Below are 18,847 nucleotides of genomic sequence, written 5' to 3'. Positions count from 1 at the left end.
TTTCCGGTTTTTTCCCCTGTAAAATATTTTTTTTGATTTACCCCCTGTAATTTTTTTTTATAGGCCAAACAAAAACGAAAAATTCTTGAAAAAAAAAAATCGTATTTGTTTGGCCTATTAGGGGGGTAAATCAAAACAAAAAAACATTACAGGGGTAAAGACATATTAACCCTAAAATTTACAATAATATATCTTTTCTTGGTTTGTTGAATTTAGAAGAATAAAGTTTGTGATAAGAATTATTAGTACAACTTGTAAAATAAAAAAAAAGAGAAGATGTAATTGTATTCAAGAAATTTGAGTACCATGGTAGTAGTAGAGAAATTTGTATGGTAGTTTTATGCTCCTTGAGAAGTTTGTCTAAATTATATTGTGTAGTTGATACTACACAGTTATGAAACTATGTAGACTGTTATCAATGTTTGAAAGGTGTCACTAAATTTGGGCCGGTGTGAGTTGTTTTTTTTATTATAGTGTGAAAACTTTTAAGCTATATGAGACTATTCAAATTAGAGTACATACTAACTTTAATTATCAATTAGGAATTATGTTATGTTTAAGACAGAATCAAATAGAAGACGTTGGGATAGGACTTTTTAGTTATGTAAACACTGAAGAAATACCTTTGAGGTAGAGCTTGCCATCATGTGAGAGGGTAAACTTGAGGTTATGTATATTTTTCTACTCATGATCTAAGTTTATGGTTTCAAGTTACAAGAGAATTTGACATTTGGTTTCTCTTAGTTAATGTTTTTTCCCTTGATTAAAGTATGAGAAAAATAATTATGAAATATAGGAATGAACCTTTTTAGCATAAAATTCAGACTTTATAGTTTTGTTTACATCTTCTTGCTGATAAAGATCATAGTGAGGAATTAATTTTGTACATGAATGTTGGAAGTGAAAAAAAAAGATATTCTAATATAGATTTTGGAAGGCTTTTCAATATAGTTTAGGAACTAGGTTAGATCTTAGCACAACCTCTCATCCACAAACCACTACTAGAAAAAGCAAAATTAGCAAGGGAAATTAGTGATGGAAAAAATGAAATTCCTCACAAATTCTTTGATCGCAAAATTTAGTGACGGAATTAGAGAGCGATTTTACGTTTTCCCTCACTAAATTTCCCTCACTAATTTTTGTTTTTTTAGTAGTGAACCGACGGATAAATAGAGCAAACTATTCAAATTCTGGAAGATATATTGAGAGCTTGTGTAATGGATTTCGGAGGTAGTTGGGATAAACATCTTCCCTTGGTATAGTTTGCTTATAATAATAGCTATCAAGCAAGTATTCAGATGGTACCCTTTTCAGCACTTTATGGAAGACAATGTAGATCGCTGATTGGTTGGTTCGAATTATGTTAGGCGAAGTTAGAAAAGGCGACGATGATTCGAGATAGGTTATTGGTCGCTCAGAGTAGACAAAAATCATATGTTGATCGACGTCGCCAAGAGTTAGAGTTAATGGTAGGGCAACTTTGGCTAAAGATTTATTTTATGAATAAGAGCCTTTGGTTATTGTTGATCGGCAAGTCAAGAAATTTCGAAATAAGGAAATTGGAAATTAGAGGACGCAATGCGAGATAAATATCCACACTTGTTTGAAACTCAAGGTATCACGTTTAAATTCGGGGACCCTATTATAGTTTTGTATAATTATTAGTACTCGAGTTAAACTCTAGGAGTTGGTGTTATACATTTATTTGATAAATTGTCAATTTTATATGGAAATAATTTTCTTTGTTTTTAATATTAATGTGTCTTGTTGGTTATATTTCTCATTATTATCTCACTTGTGACTCACATTGTCTCTCTATTATATTTCAGATGATTAGCTTTGTATCAGTTGAATGTATCCTCTATGTATCGATCGTAGGGGTTTCATGAGGCTCTTATGTATAAAAAAAAGTGTTAACATTGATATTGAGTGTAATAATTTTCCTGGCATTCATGTATAGTAATTTCCTTTGCCTCTAGTGTATACTTGTAGTTCTTATGTAAGACATGTTTGTCTCATATGTTTCTAATTTGTAATGAAAAATATTAAAAAGTTAGTTTCTTCAAAATAATCGACTATTTGTTTTTCGAACTTGGCTATATATTGATCAAGGCTTGCCAAACTAGGCTAAAAGTTTGGCACCGGTCATGATCTTTAAAATTGGATCGTGATAATTACCGCTTAGACTTTTTGTTTTTGAGGCCAAAAAGATCAAGGTGTAGAAACTCTAGAGATTTTGAAGTAGAAACAACATTTTTGAGTTTAAAAAAATTCTATTTTGCTTCCCCTTTTGACAAGAATCACATAATTTGTCCTTTTCAAAATTAATTTTAGGTAAGCCAATCACTCAATCTTTGAAGAATACTTTGTTTAGCAAATCAAAGTGGACATGACTAAGTCGTCTAATCTTCATTCATAACCATGATACACTTAGATCAACTTGATGATACATCATCTAAGTCAAGAACATATACATTATCAACACGCAAACCCTTAAACAAAACTTCCTTGTCACTATTATGTTCAATGATGCAACATTGGGCGTTAATGTGATTGTCAACCCATTATTGACAAGAAATTCAGCTAGCCTCTCATACCAAACCCTAGTGCTTGCTTCAAACCATAAAGAGCTTTTCTTAAATTGTACACATGATCTAGAAAGCTGGAATCAATTAAACCCTTAGGTTGTTCAACATATACTTCCTCATTCAAGTACCCATTTAAGAAAACACTTTTCACATCCATCTGAAATAATTTGAATTTTAACTTGCAAGCAACTCCTAATTGTAATCTGATTGATTCAAGACGGGCAACAGGAGCAAAAGTATTTAAAGAGATCAAAAGTACATAATTTTTCTTTGATAAAGTTTACCCACGTAAATTTGAAAAAATCATCAACAATCACAAAAGCGTACCTCTTCCCACCAAGGCTCTCAAGTAGCATAGGTCCCATTAAATCCATTTGAAGAAGTTCAAGAACTTTAGAAGTAGTCAGATATTGTAACTTCAGGTGCGAAATCTTGGTTTGCTTTCCAATTTGACACTCACCGCAAACTATCCCTTCCTCAATTCTGAGCTTTGGTAATCCTTTGATGGCTTCTTCAGATATGATATTCTTCATCCCTTTTAGATTAAGATGCCCAAACTTTTTGTGGGGCTTGACTTCATCTTTTTTGGACATTAAACAAATGGAAGAATAATTTGTTTCTTGAAATACCCACTGAAGGTGAGAAAAACACAAAAAGAGGGGGTTGAATTGTGTTAGCTTTTTCTTCTTTTAAAATTAAGTCCAGTGTTCAGAGTCTGATAGAGTTCAGACCCTTGAACAAAGTTCAGAATCTTATTCAGCGGATAATGTAAAGAGATAGAGAGAAGAGAAAGACACAAAGCAATTATACAGGTTCCTTCCACAATCGGAAGTAGTCATGTCCCCCTTGCACTTCCAAGGAGAGTTCACTAAAATCAATATTTGATTACATTTTTTCTCAAGCACAAAAGCTAGAGGTTTCCTATGCTCAAGCACACCAGACATGTTTTTCTCATATCTTTTTCTGTTACACTGTTAAGTGTTTTGACAACAGACCAAGCCTCTAGATACCAATTGAAGGTGAGAAAAACACAAGAGAGGGGGGGGGGGGGGGGGGGGGGGGGTTGAATTGTGTTGGCTTTTTCTTCTTTTTCTCCTAACCTGAAAACATTGATCAGAATCAGATAGAGTTCTACTTCTGAAGTGATGTTCAGGACTAGATGCAGCGGATAAAAACAGAGAGAGAGAGAGAGAGAGAGACACAAAGCAATTATACAGGTTCCTTCCACAAACCGGAAGTCAGTCATGTCCCCCTTGCACTTCCAAGGAGAGTTCACTATGTAATATCTTATTACAATTGCTCACTGCTAAAACTAGCAAGAGACTTCAAATGCTCAAGCACAACTGCAAGAGACTTTCTATGCTCTTGAACACAATCAAGAGACTTCTAATGCTCAAGCACAACTGCAAGAGACTTCTTAATTCAAACAGAATTACTAGAAAAATGTTTGAGGTTGAACACTTGATATACAATCAGTGGTCCCAATACAAATCAGATACAGACTCTTAAGACTCTAGAATTTCTAAGATATGAACTTTGATAAGAAATTATAAGTGAACTTTTGAATGCAGAACAATTTCAGAGCTTTGACACTTTGTAAATTGTTGTTGAGTCTTTTTTCATGCATTGACATTCTCTAAGTCTTCACTCCTTTTTATAGAGGTGTGAAAGAGACGTTGTGAATTGCTAGCATATCAAAATAGAGTCGTTTGAAGCTTTGATCAATCACCCATTATCTTTTGCCTGATATGGTTATTGTCCTATGAATGATCAATTTCAAATCCATTCCCATTGTGAAGGAACATCATTGCAGGCAGAGTTGTTTTTCTTGTCTTGTAGCAGAGACAAAAACAGAGTAGTGGAGATAGTGGTTGTACACTTCGTACAATTGTACTTTGTCAACGCTCTTTGAAGAACAAGCATCCAATGCCTTCAAATCCTTTCAAAATAGTCGTTGTTTTACTCTTCCAGTCTTCTGCAATGCTTAGACAAGATTAAATCCATTGAACAGCCTTTGAAGCTTTAAGTCTTGCATCTCCTGATGAACTAGAGCTTCTGGTGATCTTTAGCTTCTGATGAGATGCTTCTGATAAACTTGCTTCTGATGATGTCATCACTTCAGGAGCACTTTTGTCTTCAGGAGCGCTTCTCTTCAGATGCTTCAAGCTTCCTTTTTGTTGATTCATTTGCTCTCTTTTGTTCTTCCAAAACCTTTTTAAGATGTCAAATTTTTGTCTATGGTCCTGTACACTTGAATAAGTATTAGCATATCCAATTGACAATTTTTTAATACCTTGTTATCATCAAAACTTTCAAAGGGTAATGTTAAACACATTTTGTTTCAACAAAAGTGGGATACAGCTGTACAATACTTTGCATTCTTTTTTTTTTTCCTTTCTTTTTTTATCACAGTTCTTTTTACTATTTATATACAGCTTGTGTCAGTTGCAGTTCTTTTTATCACAGTACATAGATACTTAATATTAAATATATTACTTAATAATAAATATATTACTTATATTACTTAATATTAATATACAGCTTGTGTCTAATTGCAGTTCTTTTTTTATTCAATTCAAAAATATTTATGGTATTTTAGTATATTTTTTGTATATTATGGTATTTTAATATTAAATATATTAGTGTCCGCATTATGTAAAAGCTCCCGCTACGCGCTCGCATTTCGCGCCGTGCCAATTTTTGAGGTGGCCGCGCCGCGCCGCTTTTTTGCTTTGACAACAGAACTAATTGTTGTTTATATATAAACATATTTCAGATTATATAATAGAAACCGTGTTTGAATTGTAGAATTTAAACCTTGTTCAGATTATATAATCCGAACAACGAGCTTAATTTTGAAAAATGCAATAGGGTGAGTGAGAAGATTATAAGGTGAGAAGAAAAAAAAATTGTAGATATATCAAAAGATACAAGTCTTTGTTTTTTTTTTACCAAAATATGTCACGACTTTTGTTTTCGGGGTACAAATCACGATTTTTTTTATATGATAATATTATTATTATTATTATTACTATTATTATTATTAAATTACCAAACGTATATATACATCATTGTTCTTCAATCCATTCGTACGATTATAGTTTCGATTCGATGGCTCTCAATTCTTCTTCAAGTAAGGATTTCAAATTCACACTCAAAGATCATGAACTTCTCCGATTCCTCTACAACAAAATCCATAACAAATCTCTTCCCAATTATATCACCATTCTTGAATACGATTTATTTGGTACCCTAAAGAATCCTTGGGATATTTGGGAAGAATTTGGAGCTTCTTGCTCATATTGTGAAAAAGACCTATATTTCTTCACTACCACTAACTCAAAAGTAGTTCGTTCTATTGGAATTGGTGCATGGGAAGGTGAAGAAGACACTGGAAAAATTATAGTTGCAAAAAACAAGAACCAACTCATTGGTGTGAAAAAATGTTTTCGATTTGAGAATAGTGGCACTTACCATGATGGTGAATGGATCTTGCATGAATATAGCCTTGACAAATCTTTGATAAGAAATTCTTTGGTAAGCAATGTGATACATTTACATTATTGATTTTTCTTGTTTTTTAAGCATATAGTTAATTTGATTTTGTATCTTTTTTTTTTTTGTAGGCCAACAATTATGTTCTATGCAGATTTAGAAAGAATATTGTTGCACAAGATAAAGAAAGAAAGACCATTGTTCCTGGACATGCAGAAACCACCATATCTGTAAGTTACTTGAATAATTATGTTGCTTGATTGATTATTAATTTGTTTTTAGATAATTGATTAGTTATTAATTTTTTTGGTGCTGATTATTACCAAGTGATGTGAATTACGCTTTCAAGATTTAATGGATTTAGTTGTTTTTCTCCTTAACATTGTTCTTTTGCATTCTTGATTTGATATGTAGGGAAATAAAAATTTGTTGACAAAGTATATAATTTATAAAGAACCAAGAAACGAATCAAATGGTGGACACAATAGCACAAATATGGTTAATACAAAGTCTCATTATAAGGAAGAAGAAAAAGATGTGAGAAATATTTGGCCAAGAGAGACAACTATTCTTGGACTCGAAGCAGCCAAGAAATTTGTAAGTCTTACATTTGTTGTTGCATAATATTTAATAGCAATTGATCATATGTAATGTAAGGGTTTATTAGAGTTTCTAGTACTACATTTTTTAGAGACACTGTTCTATATAAATTATGTATTTTTTAAAACTTATTAATACAATTATCTGGTCAATTTTTATTAAAGAAATCATTGTGAATTTTTAAAATTTAGATCAATTACCAGTTAGTATGTTACTATAATTTTTAAGTATTCAACAATGGATTTTCCTATTTTTATCTTATTTTTGGGTTAAATATATTTTTTTCATTTCTATAATAGTGTGTTTTTAGTCATCGAAAAATTAGATTCGTTATTTTTGCAAATTTTAAAAACTACAGACAAATAAAATTTAAATAAGAACCAAAAATAAAGTTCACCAATTCTATTTAGATGAAAACATATGAATCCTATTTTATGAAAAACATTTTAATCCTTAACTTTTTTCATGTTCAATAGGTAAAAAAAAAAACAAATATAGTCGAACTTCACATTTTATTTCTGGGTCAAATATTATACTTGTTTGAAGTTAAATATATTTTTAATCACATCTATGTCAAAGGATTAAACTATGAATTTTTACAATACTTGCAACAATAGAGTAAATCAGACCAACTCATTTTGCATTTTAATTGTATTGAGCATTCAATCCCTTATTGTGCTCTTGCATTCTCATTTTTTAGGAGAGTATTGACCAAAATCCAATAGCTCAACCTGACAATGAAGATGATGATGATGGTGAATGCATTGTGGACAAAGAAGATGATGATGAATGCATTGAAGACAAAGAAGAAGATGATGATGATGATGGTATGACTTGGCCTGAGATTTTTGCAAAGGAGCTGATAGAGATGAATGAAGGATGCTTGTTAGAAGAGGAAGAGGTTCAAATGATTCCCAATAAGTTTCATGAAGAGTTATTATTGGATAATACTAACATAAAATAAATAGTAGCAAATATTGCTGTAGTTGTATCTGGAGATAGCACAAGTTTTTTGTATTTTTTAGATATAATGATTGGATAAGATTTGAGAGGGACACACAAAGTTTGTGTTCAACCATCAATTGTTTTCTTTTGTATTTGACCTTATTCATTTATTTTCCTTTGGACATAATTGATACAATGAGGCAGGGCAAATTTTGCCTCTTTATCCCCAACTCGTTTCCTATCGGAGGGGTGGACAGGTCTCCTACCCGCCCCTAAACCGATTAGGAACAACAGTCTAAAATGCTACATATCAACCAATTCGTCCATATCCTGCAATAGGGTAGAGCATTTTGTACCTCTGCTTAAAGATCAAGCAATCAGCGAGCTGAATTGTTATCAGAGACGACTTCAGTCTCAGCATAGATAAATCGCTTGTATTGACACATTGTTGCACACTAGTTGGGAGGCTTAATCATCTACCACATGTGAGCTTATCCATCTTCATCGCAATATGCATTTACATCTAACAGTACTTGCTTGACAAAAAGAGCAACCGAGATAATTTCTGCCGTACACATAAGAGACTTTAAATTTAGTGGTCATCTTCATTGATTCCAGGGCAGTTATCCAAAAGTGCAGAACTTGATTCATACTGGAGAAATATGGACAGAAAAAACCAAATGTCAACTGTATCGAATTTCCATCGTAGTTTCATCGTTTAAAAATATATGGAAACATTTTTTAGTTTATATTAAATGATAGAGATAAAGCACGTGGTTACTCACTTTGCATCCACAGAAGAGGCAGTAATTGAACTCATCCCTCAGTTTCATTAATACATCGAGCAAGTCCTGCATCCATTTCACCTCCATAGTCAAATTCGCAACCAATTCAAATATGGATTACCAAGTTCAATAATAACAGTGAGTTAACAAGTTTAAAATAAAAACGAAATGCAATAATATCTTTTTCTTTTTTTAATTAAAAATTGCAATAATTTCTGAATGCAGTAAACAAGGACATGGTAGTCAAATCGGGATAAGTATCGTTCGACCATTTTTTTTTTAATCCTATGGAAAGTTGTAAGGAGACCCTGTAATGAATTGTGGCTTTCGAGAAAAGTTCCAGTTTAATTGGAAGGTCTCAAAACAAAACTGTAAAAAAAGCCCTAGAATACAAAGAAGTGGTGCAACCCTGTCATTTCTGATGGTTCACACGAACCTGACACAATTCCAGTACTGACCCGCGTAAAAAACGTGAAAAACTGGATTTCTGACAGGTCGTGCAACCTGACCCAGTATCTGCAGGTAAAACGCGCAAGTTGCAGAAACCGTACGATACTGAAATGAATCGTGATACATGTGATACTCCAGCGATACAAGCTCATTTGCAATACATACCATCATATGTATCGGCCATGGCTATTTGCGTACGTATCGTGGGAATTGAGATACTTACTACCATGAATAAGGAAAAACCTAGCAACTATGATTAAGAGTAGAGAAAGCTTGTGTGTGATTTTTGGATTGTCTTTGAGCAGAGCTAAAACGAGGTTGAAAAAAAACTGAATTTGATATGTATGGTTAAGTTACACACCTCTTCTGTTATTTCTTCCTCTTCTTGATCTTCACCCTCAGCATCATCCTCGTTCTTCGTTGGTTCCACAATTTCCCGATTCTCCAATTGGTCAAGGGTAGCCTTTGCCTTGTTGAAATTAACAATAACTCTCCTACTCTGCCATCGTGACTTCTGCCTTGACCCGAATTCTTCCATCAGAGCCTGCTCATTCTTCCTTTTCCTGTCGATCGTGATTTCCTCCCTTTTCTTCTTCTCCTTGTGGGGATCCTCTAGGCCTATACCTGCTCGTGACCTTCGAATTTCAATTCCGACTGGTTCAGCCCTGCCCGATCCCTGCTTGCCAAGGGCAGAACCTGGTGTATAACCCATCTGTTTGAGAAGCTTAAAACCAATGTTTGATTGTGGTATTGGAGCTTCCACTTTTGCTAATGTTTGTTCATCCTCTTGTATTTGCTTTCTTTCTCTTTCAATTTTTCGCCGTTCTTGCCAGTTAAGAGCTTTCAATTGGCTCTTGGAAGAGTTGATTGAAGGATCTTTCTTGTCAGAAATCTGCATATTAACAAGCGAGTTACAACATAACACTTTTTAAATCCTTAGAGGCAATTCAAGCTTCTTATAATGTTCCAACACCCTCTTCTTTTTCATTTATTGGGAATATTCATTAAACTTTGATACTTTCATGAGCAATAATACTTCATGCTTTTGGGATTTTACAGAGTTCATGTTTTAAGAACGGCCCCTTTTAGAAGAAATAAGAATTGCATTAGAATACATCAAGGTGAACCAAAGACAGTCTTCGATAGAGATTTTTGGTTGACAATCTTGTCTTCCGATGAAATTTTTCTAAAAAAGTGGTTGGTCTTGAAATATTGCTAGACAATGTTATACTAGATATTTAGAGTTTCAGATGAAGTCCAATAAAAGTTACCTTATCCTCTGCATGTTTTAGAAATATTGAGGCAACATGTTAGTCTAAAGTCTACAGCATGTGCATGTACTGATCAACTCTTTTGGAATGATTAATTTGTACAAATACAAATACATAGGAATGCTAATTTGATGAATTGTAGTAAGTTTCTAAATATAAACATCGTATAATCACATTACATATTTACAAGAGAAGGCAACAGTCGAAAGAATTTGGTAACCAGAAATGATTGGTACAATGTTTTAAAAACCTAACCAAATCAAACGTTTCAAAATTGTAGACAATGTTTGTTCAAATGCTAAACATGAGGAATCTAGCAACGATGCTCATGATGTTCTGAATAAAAACTCAAATTTAGTCTAACAAAGATACATAGCACATGCAATAAAAAAAAAAAAAGATACATGGCACATTAAGTTGGCCCTCAAAGATTTTCGACATCAATTTGATCAAAATTGTTGAAAACAAACACTGTTTAGTCCCTAGCTAATAGCTATATCAGATATCTTGGGACATTAATCAATCAATTAAATGTAGATAAAACTAATATTCAAATCATTGAAAAACTGACTTAATGTGTGGTGCATCTTTTGAGAACTAATTTTGAGTTTTGCACCCTTAATTTTTAAGAAACGGAATCGCTACCTATCAATCGCTGACCCTTCAGATTGAAGACATGTGCAATATCTGACATGTGCCAGGTTGTCGGCACAACACCAGCAAATGTGGTTACATTAGGGTCTATTTGGCAAGACACGATTTTGCGCTTATATCTTATATCATTTATCCTATGACCTCATTTTATTAAAAAAGACCAGTTTGGTAACCGTCACTTTCTCACGAGCCTGTAGCTTATTTTTATCAGCTTATAGCAGTTTTTCGATAAGCTAATTCAAGTAGCTTATAGCTTATCATTTTTTATCCTAATTTTACCCCACTAATCTTAATTGAAGAAAATTAAATATTAATTAAATATATATTTTTTATGTCATTTCATATTTATAAGCTAGTCGAACTGCTAATTTTATCAAACACTATAAATTCCGTTTGGATTAGGCTTAATTGAAGCTTATGCAAATAAATAAATTTTTATGTATTATTCATAAGCTTGTAAATGCAGTTTACGAAAAATCACTTTATAAAGATACAATTTTTGTTAGTGAGAACTTATAAATTAACATAAAAGCTTATTTATTTGCATAAGCTGTTTTGCATAAGCTCCAGATAAGCTTAATCCAAGCACACATTAGCTTACACCTTATCAGTTATAAGCTAGCTAGATTATCAGTTATCCGCTATAAGCTAGTTTATTAGCTATACACTACTTTTTTTTTTACCAAACAGAACCTTAATAACTTCTATTCTCTGAAACTATACGGTGTATGTATTGGATATTGGCATTTATTATGAATAATGATGCAAGATTTCAACTAACCTAACCACAGATTTCTACTACAGATTCCACACAGTTAAAATAAATAAATAAATATTTATTTAAAAGCATGATTGGGAACCTAATCACAACTTTAAAGGACAAATTGTAAAATCAATTGAAGAAAATGAAAGTTACCCTTTTTGATGGAATTGAAGGATGAATAATGGCATCATCGGAAGGAAGAAACTTAGAAAGGTCAGCCATGTAGTCATCGTTATCATCATCGCTTTGCCTGTTAGATGTTGTTGATTCAGCCATCATCGCTTTCCACTGCCCAATTTCGTATGTTTTGTACTGAGCAGACCACCAAATTGTTCAGTTTAAACTATTCTCAAATGTTAATATTTCAACTTATTTTATTTTTGACAAAAGTTGTTTAATTAGGTCTTTGTTATGTTTTCTCATGTGTTAGATTTTTTTCTAAGTTTATTTTTAAATGAAGAACATTAAATTTAATTCAATTATCTCGTCAGTTTAGCTCAGTTGGTAGGGATGTTGCATATAAATATTATATGCAGAGACCGGGGTTTGAACTCCGGACACCCCACTTCTCCATATTTAATATGTGTGAGTTCTAACCACTAGACTACCTTATAAAAAAAAAAAAAAATTTAATTCAATTTATTAAATATTATTATTTATATAATTTTCGAATAATATTAGCATCGAAAGAGCATTGATATTAAAACATCTAAAATCTTACGACTTATAAAACCGAGTGATAATTTGATTAAAGAAAAATTATTATAAAAATATCCCCGGTCACTTTCGGTTTTTCCCATGTAAATTTTTTTTGTCAGATTTCATCCTTGTAAATTTTTTGTTTTTTTTTTAGAATACCCCCCTAAGCATGCTGACTATGCATTTTTGCTTATGTGGCATGTTGTGTCACCTCTTTCTAATGATGTAGCGCGCTGACTATATAATTATTATTATTTTTTTATTAGGTACACGTGGAATTTGTGAATTTTTTAAATAAAAATAAAAAAAGTTCTTAAAAAAAATTTAAAAACGAAAAAAAAATCATAAAAATCTGGAAATTTTATGAAAAAATACCGGAAAAATTTAAAAAATTTGGTAAAAAAAAATAATGCAGGAAAAATTAATAAAAAAATCTGGAAAAGATTAATATATATTCAAAATTTTCTAAAAATTAATATATTTAGAAAAAAAAAATCAAATTTCCAGATTTTTTTCAATACCGGTAAAATTAAAAAATTATGAAAAAAATTCTTTTTTTTTTCAAAAGTAACAAGTTTTATTTAAATCTTTTTCCATAATTTTTTTAAATATGATTAATATTTTTTCGAAAATTTTGTTTTTTTAAAAATGATTAATTTTTTAAATATGTTATTCTGGAAAATAAAATTCGAAAATTTCAATATATATTAATCTTTTCCACAATTTTTTTTAAATGTTTCCAGATTGTTTTTATAATTTTTATTAATTTTTCCATATTTTTTTCATTATTTTTCATTTTACGAGATTTATTTAATCATTATTAATTTTTCCATATTTTTCGGTATTTTTTTATTTTCTATAGTTTTTTAAGTTTTATTCGTTTTTTAAATTTTTTTAATAAATTTTTTTATTTTTATTTAAAGAAAATCACAAATGCCATGTGTAACTAATAAAAAATAAAAATAATTATACAGTCAGCGCGCCACGTCATCAGAAAAAGGTGACGCATCATGCCACATTAGCAAAAATGCACAGTCAGCATGCCTGTGGGGTATTTTAAAACAAAAACAAAAATTACAAGGATGAAATCTGACAAAAAAAATTATACAGGGGAAAACCAAAAGTGACCTATATTACAAGGGGTAAAGGCCTATTAACCCTAAAAATTTCATTATTTGTTTTGAGTGTGGTTTTATAAGTTGTCTCAACTCCCAAAGGTTATCTAATTTTAGATGTTATCAATGCTCTTAATAAAACAAAGGGTTATTTTACTTTGAACCATAGTTAGATTTTTGTCAACCGGTTCCTTCCTTAAATCCAATTGATTCCGTCAAGATGTAGTCATACTGCACTTAATGGCCGCTTAACCCACTTTCTGGGGTCGTAACTTGAAAGAGTTTGTTATACATTGTTGACGCTTCCATGGTGGTCGCTTCGTACACCTCTGTTCTAGTTGTTTAAATTAGGCTATGGTTCTTATTTTTGGTTCCTTAAATCATTCGGTTCTTGTCGAGTCTGTTCTCATCTTCGTCGTTACAAGCAAACGTTGATATATGCAAATCACTGATCATGGGTGTTATATGCTTCATTATACTAATGCCTTGTGTTCTACTTGGTTATGGTCCATTTGTTCCCCCGTGTCCTGACTTTTTCTGGAGGTGGGTTCCTGCTACTAGTAACCTTGCTTCGTGGTTGGTTACTCATGGGTTATTTAGTTTTTCTCGTGGTAGAAGATAGTTCCATGATGGCTTATGAATCCCTTAGTGTAGGTATTCTTTGCTTCTCATGAGGATTGTATTGCTTGTTGGTTAATATGTTAGGGTGGTTCTCTAATTGACTTTCTTGGTATCAAGTTCGTGTTCAAACTCTTCCATTATTTCTATATTTGTTAAAATTTACAAACCCTAAGCTAGTTGACTTTAAGGTTTAGGGTTGAAGTAGCCCTTAGTGTTAGGTTTGTTTTGATGATGTTTGATTGGGCTATATTCACTACAAGAAATATTGCATATTGCCAGGAAATAATGCCAGGAGCAAGAATCCCTGGCAAATTGAAATGGAACGCTTTTAGCAAAAACAGGGGTGTGCCCCTCGCAAATTGCAAGCAGCCCCTGGCTTATTATTTCCCCTTTATTTTATTTTTTTAACAAAACACCACACATTCTTTTATCTCTTCTTTTACACCAATTGTTATCACACATTCTCTCTCCAAAACAACAGCATCGTACGCTTCTCTTCTTCTTCTCCATGATAACCACCACCACCAACTTCCAGCCACAGCTACTTCTCCGTCCGACCTCCTTTGACAACCCCACCACAACCATTAAATTCCTTTCTTCTTCCTCTTCAATAACCACTAATTTATTTTTAGATTGGTGAGAGTTTGAAATACCCAAATCACCACCTTCTCTCTTACTTTCCGGCCACCATTGACCTCATTTGGATAAACAAAGCTGATAACCTTATTCTCTATTATGTCCACAACCAAAACCCCCAATTTATTTCGGGATTGGAGAACTTTGACCGGCGACCACCGCGTTGGAAACCTCAGCAGCCGTACCGGAATTCCTGCCGCCGTGTTAGAAAACTCATTTGTAGAATTTTATCCTTTTTCTTCATTTGGGTGAGTTCTATCGTTTTGCTCTTCTCTAAAAACAATTTAATATTTGTGAAATGAATATTGCATAGAAGAAATATTAGTATGGAAGAATAACTAGAAGTGGGGAACGTGTTTATGAATGTATGCAGGGCTGTCAATTTATAGAACAGAAAAGATGGTGGATCCATATGTATGATGGTATGAATTAATTTTTTTTATATGCTCATTGCTATGATTCCTTTAAATTGTAGAATGGAAACCAAGCTAACTAATGTCTTGTTTAGTCTAAAGTTAGATTTTATGGAGTGGTCTCTAAATATTGCTATCACTATTAGTTATTGCATTGCTATTAATGTTGACAATATGACCGAGTTCTTTCTGCAGGTAATTTCTGTAGCATTTGATTGATATAGGACAGTGGCTGCATTTATGTTAAATGGATTCAAATAGAACATATCTTTGAAGTCTTTCAGTAGCATTTGATTTTAGTGTTGACTCTGTTTGATTTTAGTGTTGACTATGTAGAGAAATGTGAATTTAGAACAAAACTTGTTGTAGGTAATTGTCTTTCATATCTTTGCTTCAAACACTTGGAACATTTAGATGCCAGTATAGTCATTTGTGAACTTAGCTAAGGATCCGTGAACCATCAGAGTTGAGAGGAACTTTGGTGTAGTTAGTAACAGGGTCACGAAAATTCAAGTATCATCATATTGTTAGAAGAATTGCAAAGTTGTAATTCTTAAATTTTCAAACTCTTATCTGATATGTTATCTTCAGATGGGAAACTACGTAAGGAAAAATGAATTGAAAAAGCGCAGAGAAAAGGATTTGATAGAAGACTTGCTACTATACAAGTAAGACTCAACGACATACATAATTGTTTTCCTTGGTTTCTTTCTATTTAATTTTCCTTCATTTATCTTGCCCTAGACATTTCATAATGGAGATATATTTTTCTTGTGTGTGTGTTTTTGGGAACTGAAAATGAATGATTTTCTATCTTGAAATCACTTTGTTATGGATCTATTGACTTGGTTTACTACCCAATTGGTTTTTGGGCTGGCCGGTATATTTGGCTCTGCAGTGTTTATGGGGTTTTCTCTGTTAGTGGAACTGCACTCTGGTTCTTCTTTAGTTTGGAGTAGCTTCTGTTATTGCCTTAGTCGCTTCAGGCCGCTGCTATTTCTTTGTAGCTGATGTTGTAGGTTGTTCAATTGTTTTTTTTTTTGTAGCATTTAGTTCTCTCTGGTCTCAAATGGGAGGGTAGTGGCTGTTCTCTAGTGTTGAGGTTTAGAGTTCCTTTGCTCTTGAACCTTTTAGAAACAATGTTTTAAGTTAAGCTATAATTCAATTTTTAGGACATAATGTTCTTAAATGGAGTGGAGAATGCAACACCCCCAATATTTATAACTTTTATTTGTTATTCATATAAATTGATTCATTTGTTTGTCTTTGATTTAACTAGAATAGTTGTAAAAGATGTAGTTATTTTTTCACCAGTAACATTTTTGAATTATATAGCATATTGAGGTTTAATGTCAGAAGGCATAGGGGTAATATTCAAGAGTAAGAGCTTATTGTTTTTCATATCTTTAACTCTTTAATATATGGCATTGATGCAAATGACGGAAAATATTCTAAGTGAGTTTGTAGTAGAATTCTTAGAATACTTTGATATTCATTATGTCTTTAATGGAATGATTTAGGTATCTTCGCATTTTTAACTTCTCAAGCTTGGACTGATACGGACATCTAATACTCAAGAGTTGAAGCCCTTGATTTGGTACACATCCAAAGGCAATGATTTTGAGTTAATATTTTCTTCCTTTTCTGTAGCTATTTCAATTAATAAATCAACTATGTTATTTACCAATGGAGTTCTATAGTCCCCATACATTTGTCTTGTTGCAATCATATATAAAAAAAAATTGACTATGTTTGATGTCTTCGTTGTCCATAATTTGTTTTATTGATAAATGAATGATGTTATACTATTGTTTATATCTTGTAATTTTGTAATATGTATTTAGGTTTGTGTTTTTGTTTTGTTGAAGTTAATTTGTATAATTTGTTGAAGTTAATTTTAAAATGTTTTTTTAAAATTATTTTAATTATTAAATTTTAATATTTTGATTTTTTAAACATTTAAAATACGTTTTTTTTTTTTAATTATTCGTACACATTTTGCCAGGGGTTAATCCCTGGCAATTTCCCTGGCATGGTTTGAAAAGGACTGATGTGACCAGAATGCGTCAGAAAAGCCTGCAATCATGCAGACACAATTTGCCAGGGGTTGAGCCAGGGCCTGTGCCAGGAGCGCATTTGCCAGGAGCTAAACCCCTGGCAGGATCATTTGCGATGAGCAGATTTGCTGGTGATTCTGCTCCTGGCAAAACTCCTGGCAAACGTCCATTTGCCAAGGCTTTTTGCATTTTGCCAGGGCTTCCGCCCCTGGCAAATTACCAGATTTCTTGTAGTGATTCTTGTTATTTTAGATTATGTTTATTGTTTACTTGTTTATAGTAGTTAACTTATGTTAAAGCACCTGTCAATCCATGATCCTAGTTTCCTATGAAGTGTCTTGGGTGTCAAGTTTTAATTCAAACTTCTTTTTAAACTATATGAATCGAATCATGATTCGATTCGTTGGTGTTCTCTATTATGTTCTTGGTTTTTTGTGACTTTTTTAATTGGTTCATATACAACAAGATTCATACATTTTGATTCGAAACAAAATATTTTGAAAATCCTTGAATTGATTCATTTGTGGTCTCTACCCTTATGTTTGATGTGGTTGATATGTATTAGTGTTCTTTGATTTTATTCAATCTTCGTATGAGCTTCAATGATTCGATTCATTCCCTTGCATATACAGTCTTTGAATCGTATCACTCTTCACATCTTTAGATATTCCTATTTTCACGTGTCTGAATCAATTTATACTTAATATGATTCAAACCATGTCATTATTTTTTCCACTAAAATTGCACTTATCACTCATGCCTATATATATATATATCTTCTCAGACACACCTTCTAACTTATTGAATCAAAATGCAAATATCACTCTTGAGTCGACAACCCTCTCTCTACTTATTCTTGAGATTAAACACTTTTTCTAAGATCTTTGTAGAATTTGAGGCATAGATTGGTACGGTGCTATAAGAGTTGTACATCGGTTTCTTTCAAGGAACTTGATTGAGGATCAAGGGTCTAAAGGGAAAAAGGATCTCTTTTCACCGTCAAGGAGAACTGTGGGGTACTTGTTTCTAATCTTCTTAAAGGTTCAAGGAGATCCAAGCTTCACACATAGCAAAGATCAATTTGTGGTGATCCAATTTCAAGAGGACAAAAAGATTGTTGGTAGTGTGGTCTCTTAGGATTAAAGATTAGGGAATCGAAGGAATCTTTTGTAATCATAATAATTTGTAAACATTTTCCAACATAGTGGAAGTATTTGCTAGAGACTTTTTCTATCAAGAAGAGTGGATGTACCCTTAGTGAGGACGAGTAAGGGGGGCCACTGTAAATCGCGGTGTTCTTCTTCTCCCTACCCTTTTAAATTTCTCCATTTTAATTACATATGAATTATTTGTTGAAGACATGTTAAATTGATTGTGAACTTTCATTTTTACATCACTTAATCTCAATTACTTCAATTAATATTCTCACAATCTAGTTTAAAGTCAGCTTCAAACAAAGTAATTCATATGCCTTGTGTTCATTAGTTGTTGGTGTGATTTGTTATTAATAAGTTTGGTTTGAGATTGTTTAGTTTTTAAATTTGTATGTATGTGTATTAATTATTGATTTACTCCATAAGATTCATTATTTGAAGCTCTCAATTCAACTTTGAATCTTATTTGGTATTCATTGTCTAAATTTTGTTTTCATATAACGCACAAATTCAATATTCAAACATATGTTAATCCACGCTTTAGCAAAACCTTATGAAAAATGAAAAACGTTATTCACCCCCTTTAGCGCACTTCCTAGTT

At 32.3% G+C, this 18,847-nt stretch overlaps 1 protein-coding gene and 1 long non-coding RNA gene across 3 annotated transcripts; one reads left to right on the top strand and one right to left on the bottom strand.

Annotated features, from left to right (window-relative positions):
• Positions 1–7,594: 7,594 nt before the first annotated feature.
• Positions 7,595–11,903, bottom strand: LOC25483485 (G patch domain-containing protein 11). Its single transcript, XM_013612181.3, has 4 exons — positions 11,705–11,903; positions 9,225–9,755; positions 8,414–8,479; positions 7,595–8,280 (listed from the first exon to the last, which is right to left on the bottom strand). Exons 1-4 carry the CDS (start codon positions 11,828–11,830, stop codon positions 8,221–8,223), a joined length of 783 nt encoding a protein of 260 aa, XP_013467635.1. The 5' UTR covers positions 11,831–11,903; the 3' UTR covers positions 7,595–8,220.
• A 1,654-nt stretch (positions 11,904–13,557) lies between these two features.
• LOC112419307 (uncharacterized) lies at positions 13,558–18,314 on the top strand. 2 transcript variants are annotated; one of them, XR_003009540.2, is made up of 4 exons: positions 13,558–14,870; positions 14,996–15,044; positions 15,231–15,703; positions 16,556–18,314. It is a non-coding gene; the product is annotated as an uncharacterized lncRNA (long non-coding RNA). The 2 variants fall into 2 exon arrangements; XR_005642112.1 differs by lacking the exon at positions 14,996–15,044 and having other exon boundaries at positions 13,607–14,870; positions 15,627–15,703; positions 16,556–16,850.
• Positions 18,315–18,847: the final 533 nt, after the last annotated feature.

Source organism: Medicago truncatula, chromosome 1 (assembly GCF_003473485.1).
Source record: "Medicago truncatula cultivar Jemalong A17 chromosome 1, MtrunA17r5.0-ANR, whole genome shotgun sequence".
NCBI classification, from domain to species: Eukaryota; Viridiplantae; Streptophyta; class Magnoliopsida; order Fabales; family Fabaceae; genus Medicago; species Medicago truncatula.
This window is presented reverse-complemented; position numbering and strand designations above follow the sequence as displayed.

Bases quoted from the DNA above. Each gene is read 5' to 3' on its own strand.
- LOC25483485 (XM_013612181.3), bottom strand. From the start codon at position 11,830: ATGATGGCTGAATCAACAACATCTAACAGGCAAAGCGATGATGATAAC. The intron at 9,756-11,704 runs GTAACTTTCATT...GTTAATATGCAG, and splicing joins CTTCAATTCCATCAAAAAGG to ATTTCTGACAAGAAAGATCC. The intron at 8,281-8,413 runs GTGAGTAACCAC...ATATTTCTCCAG, and splicing joins GCCTCTTCTGTGGATGCAAA to TATGAATCAAGTTCTGCACT.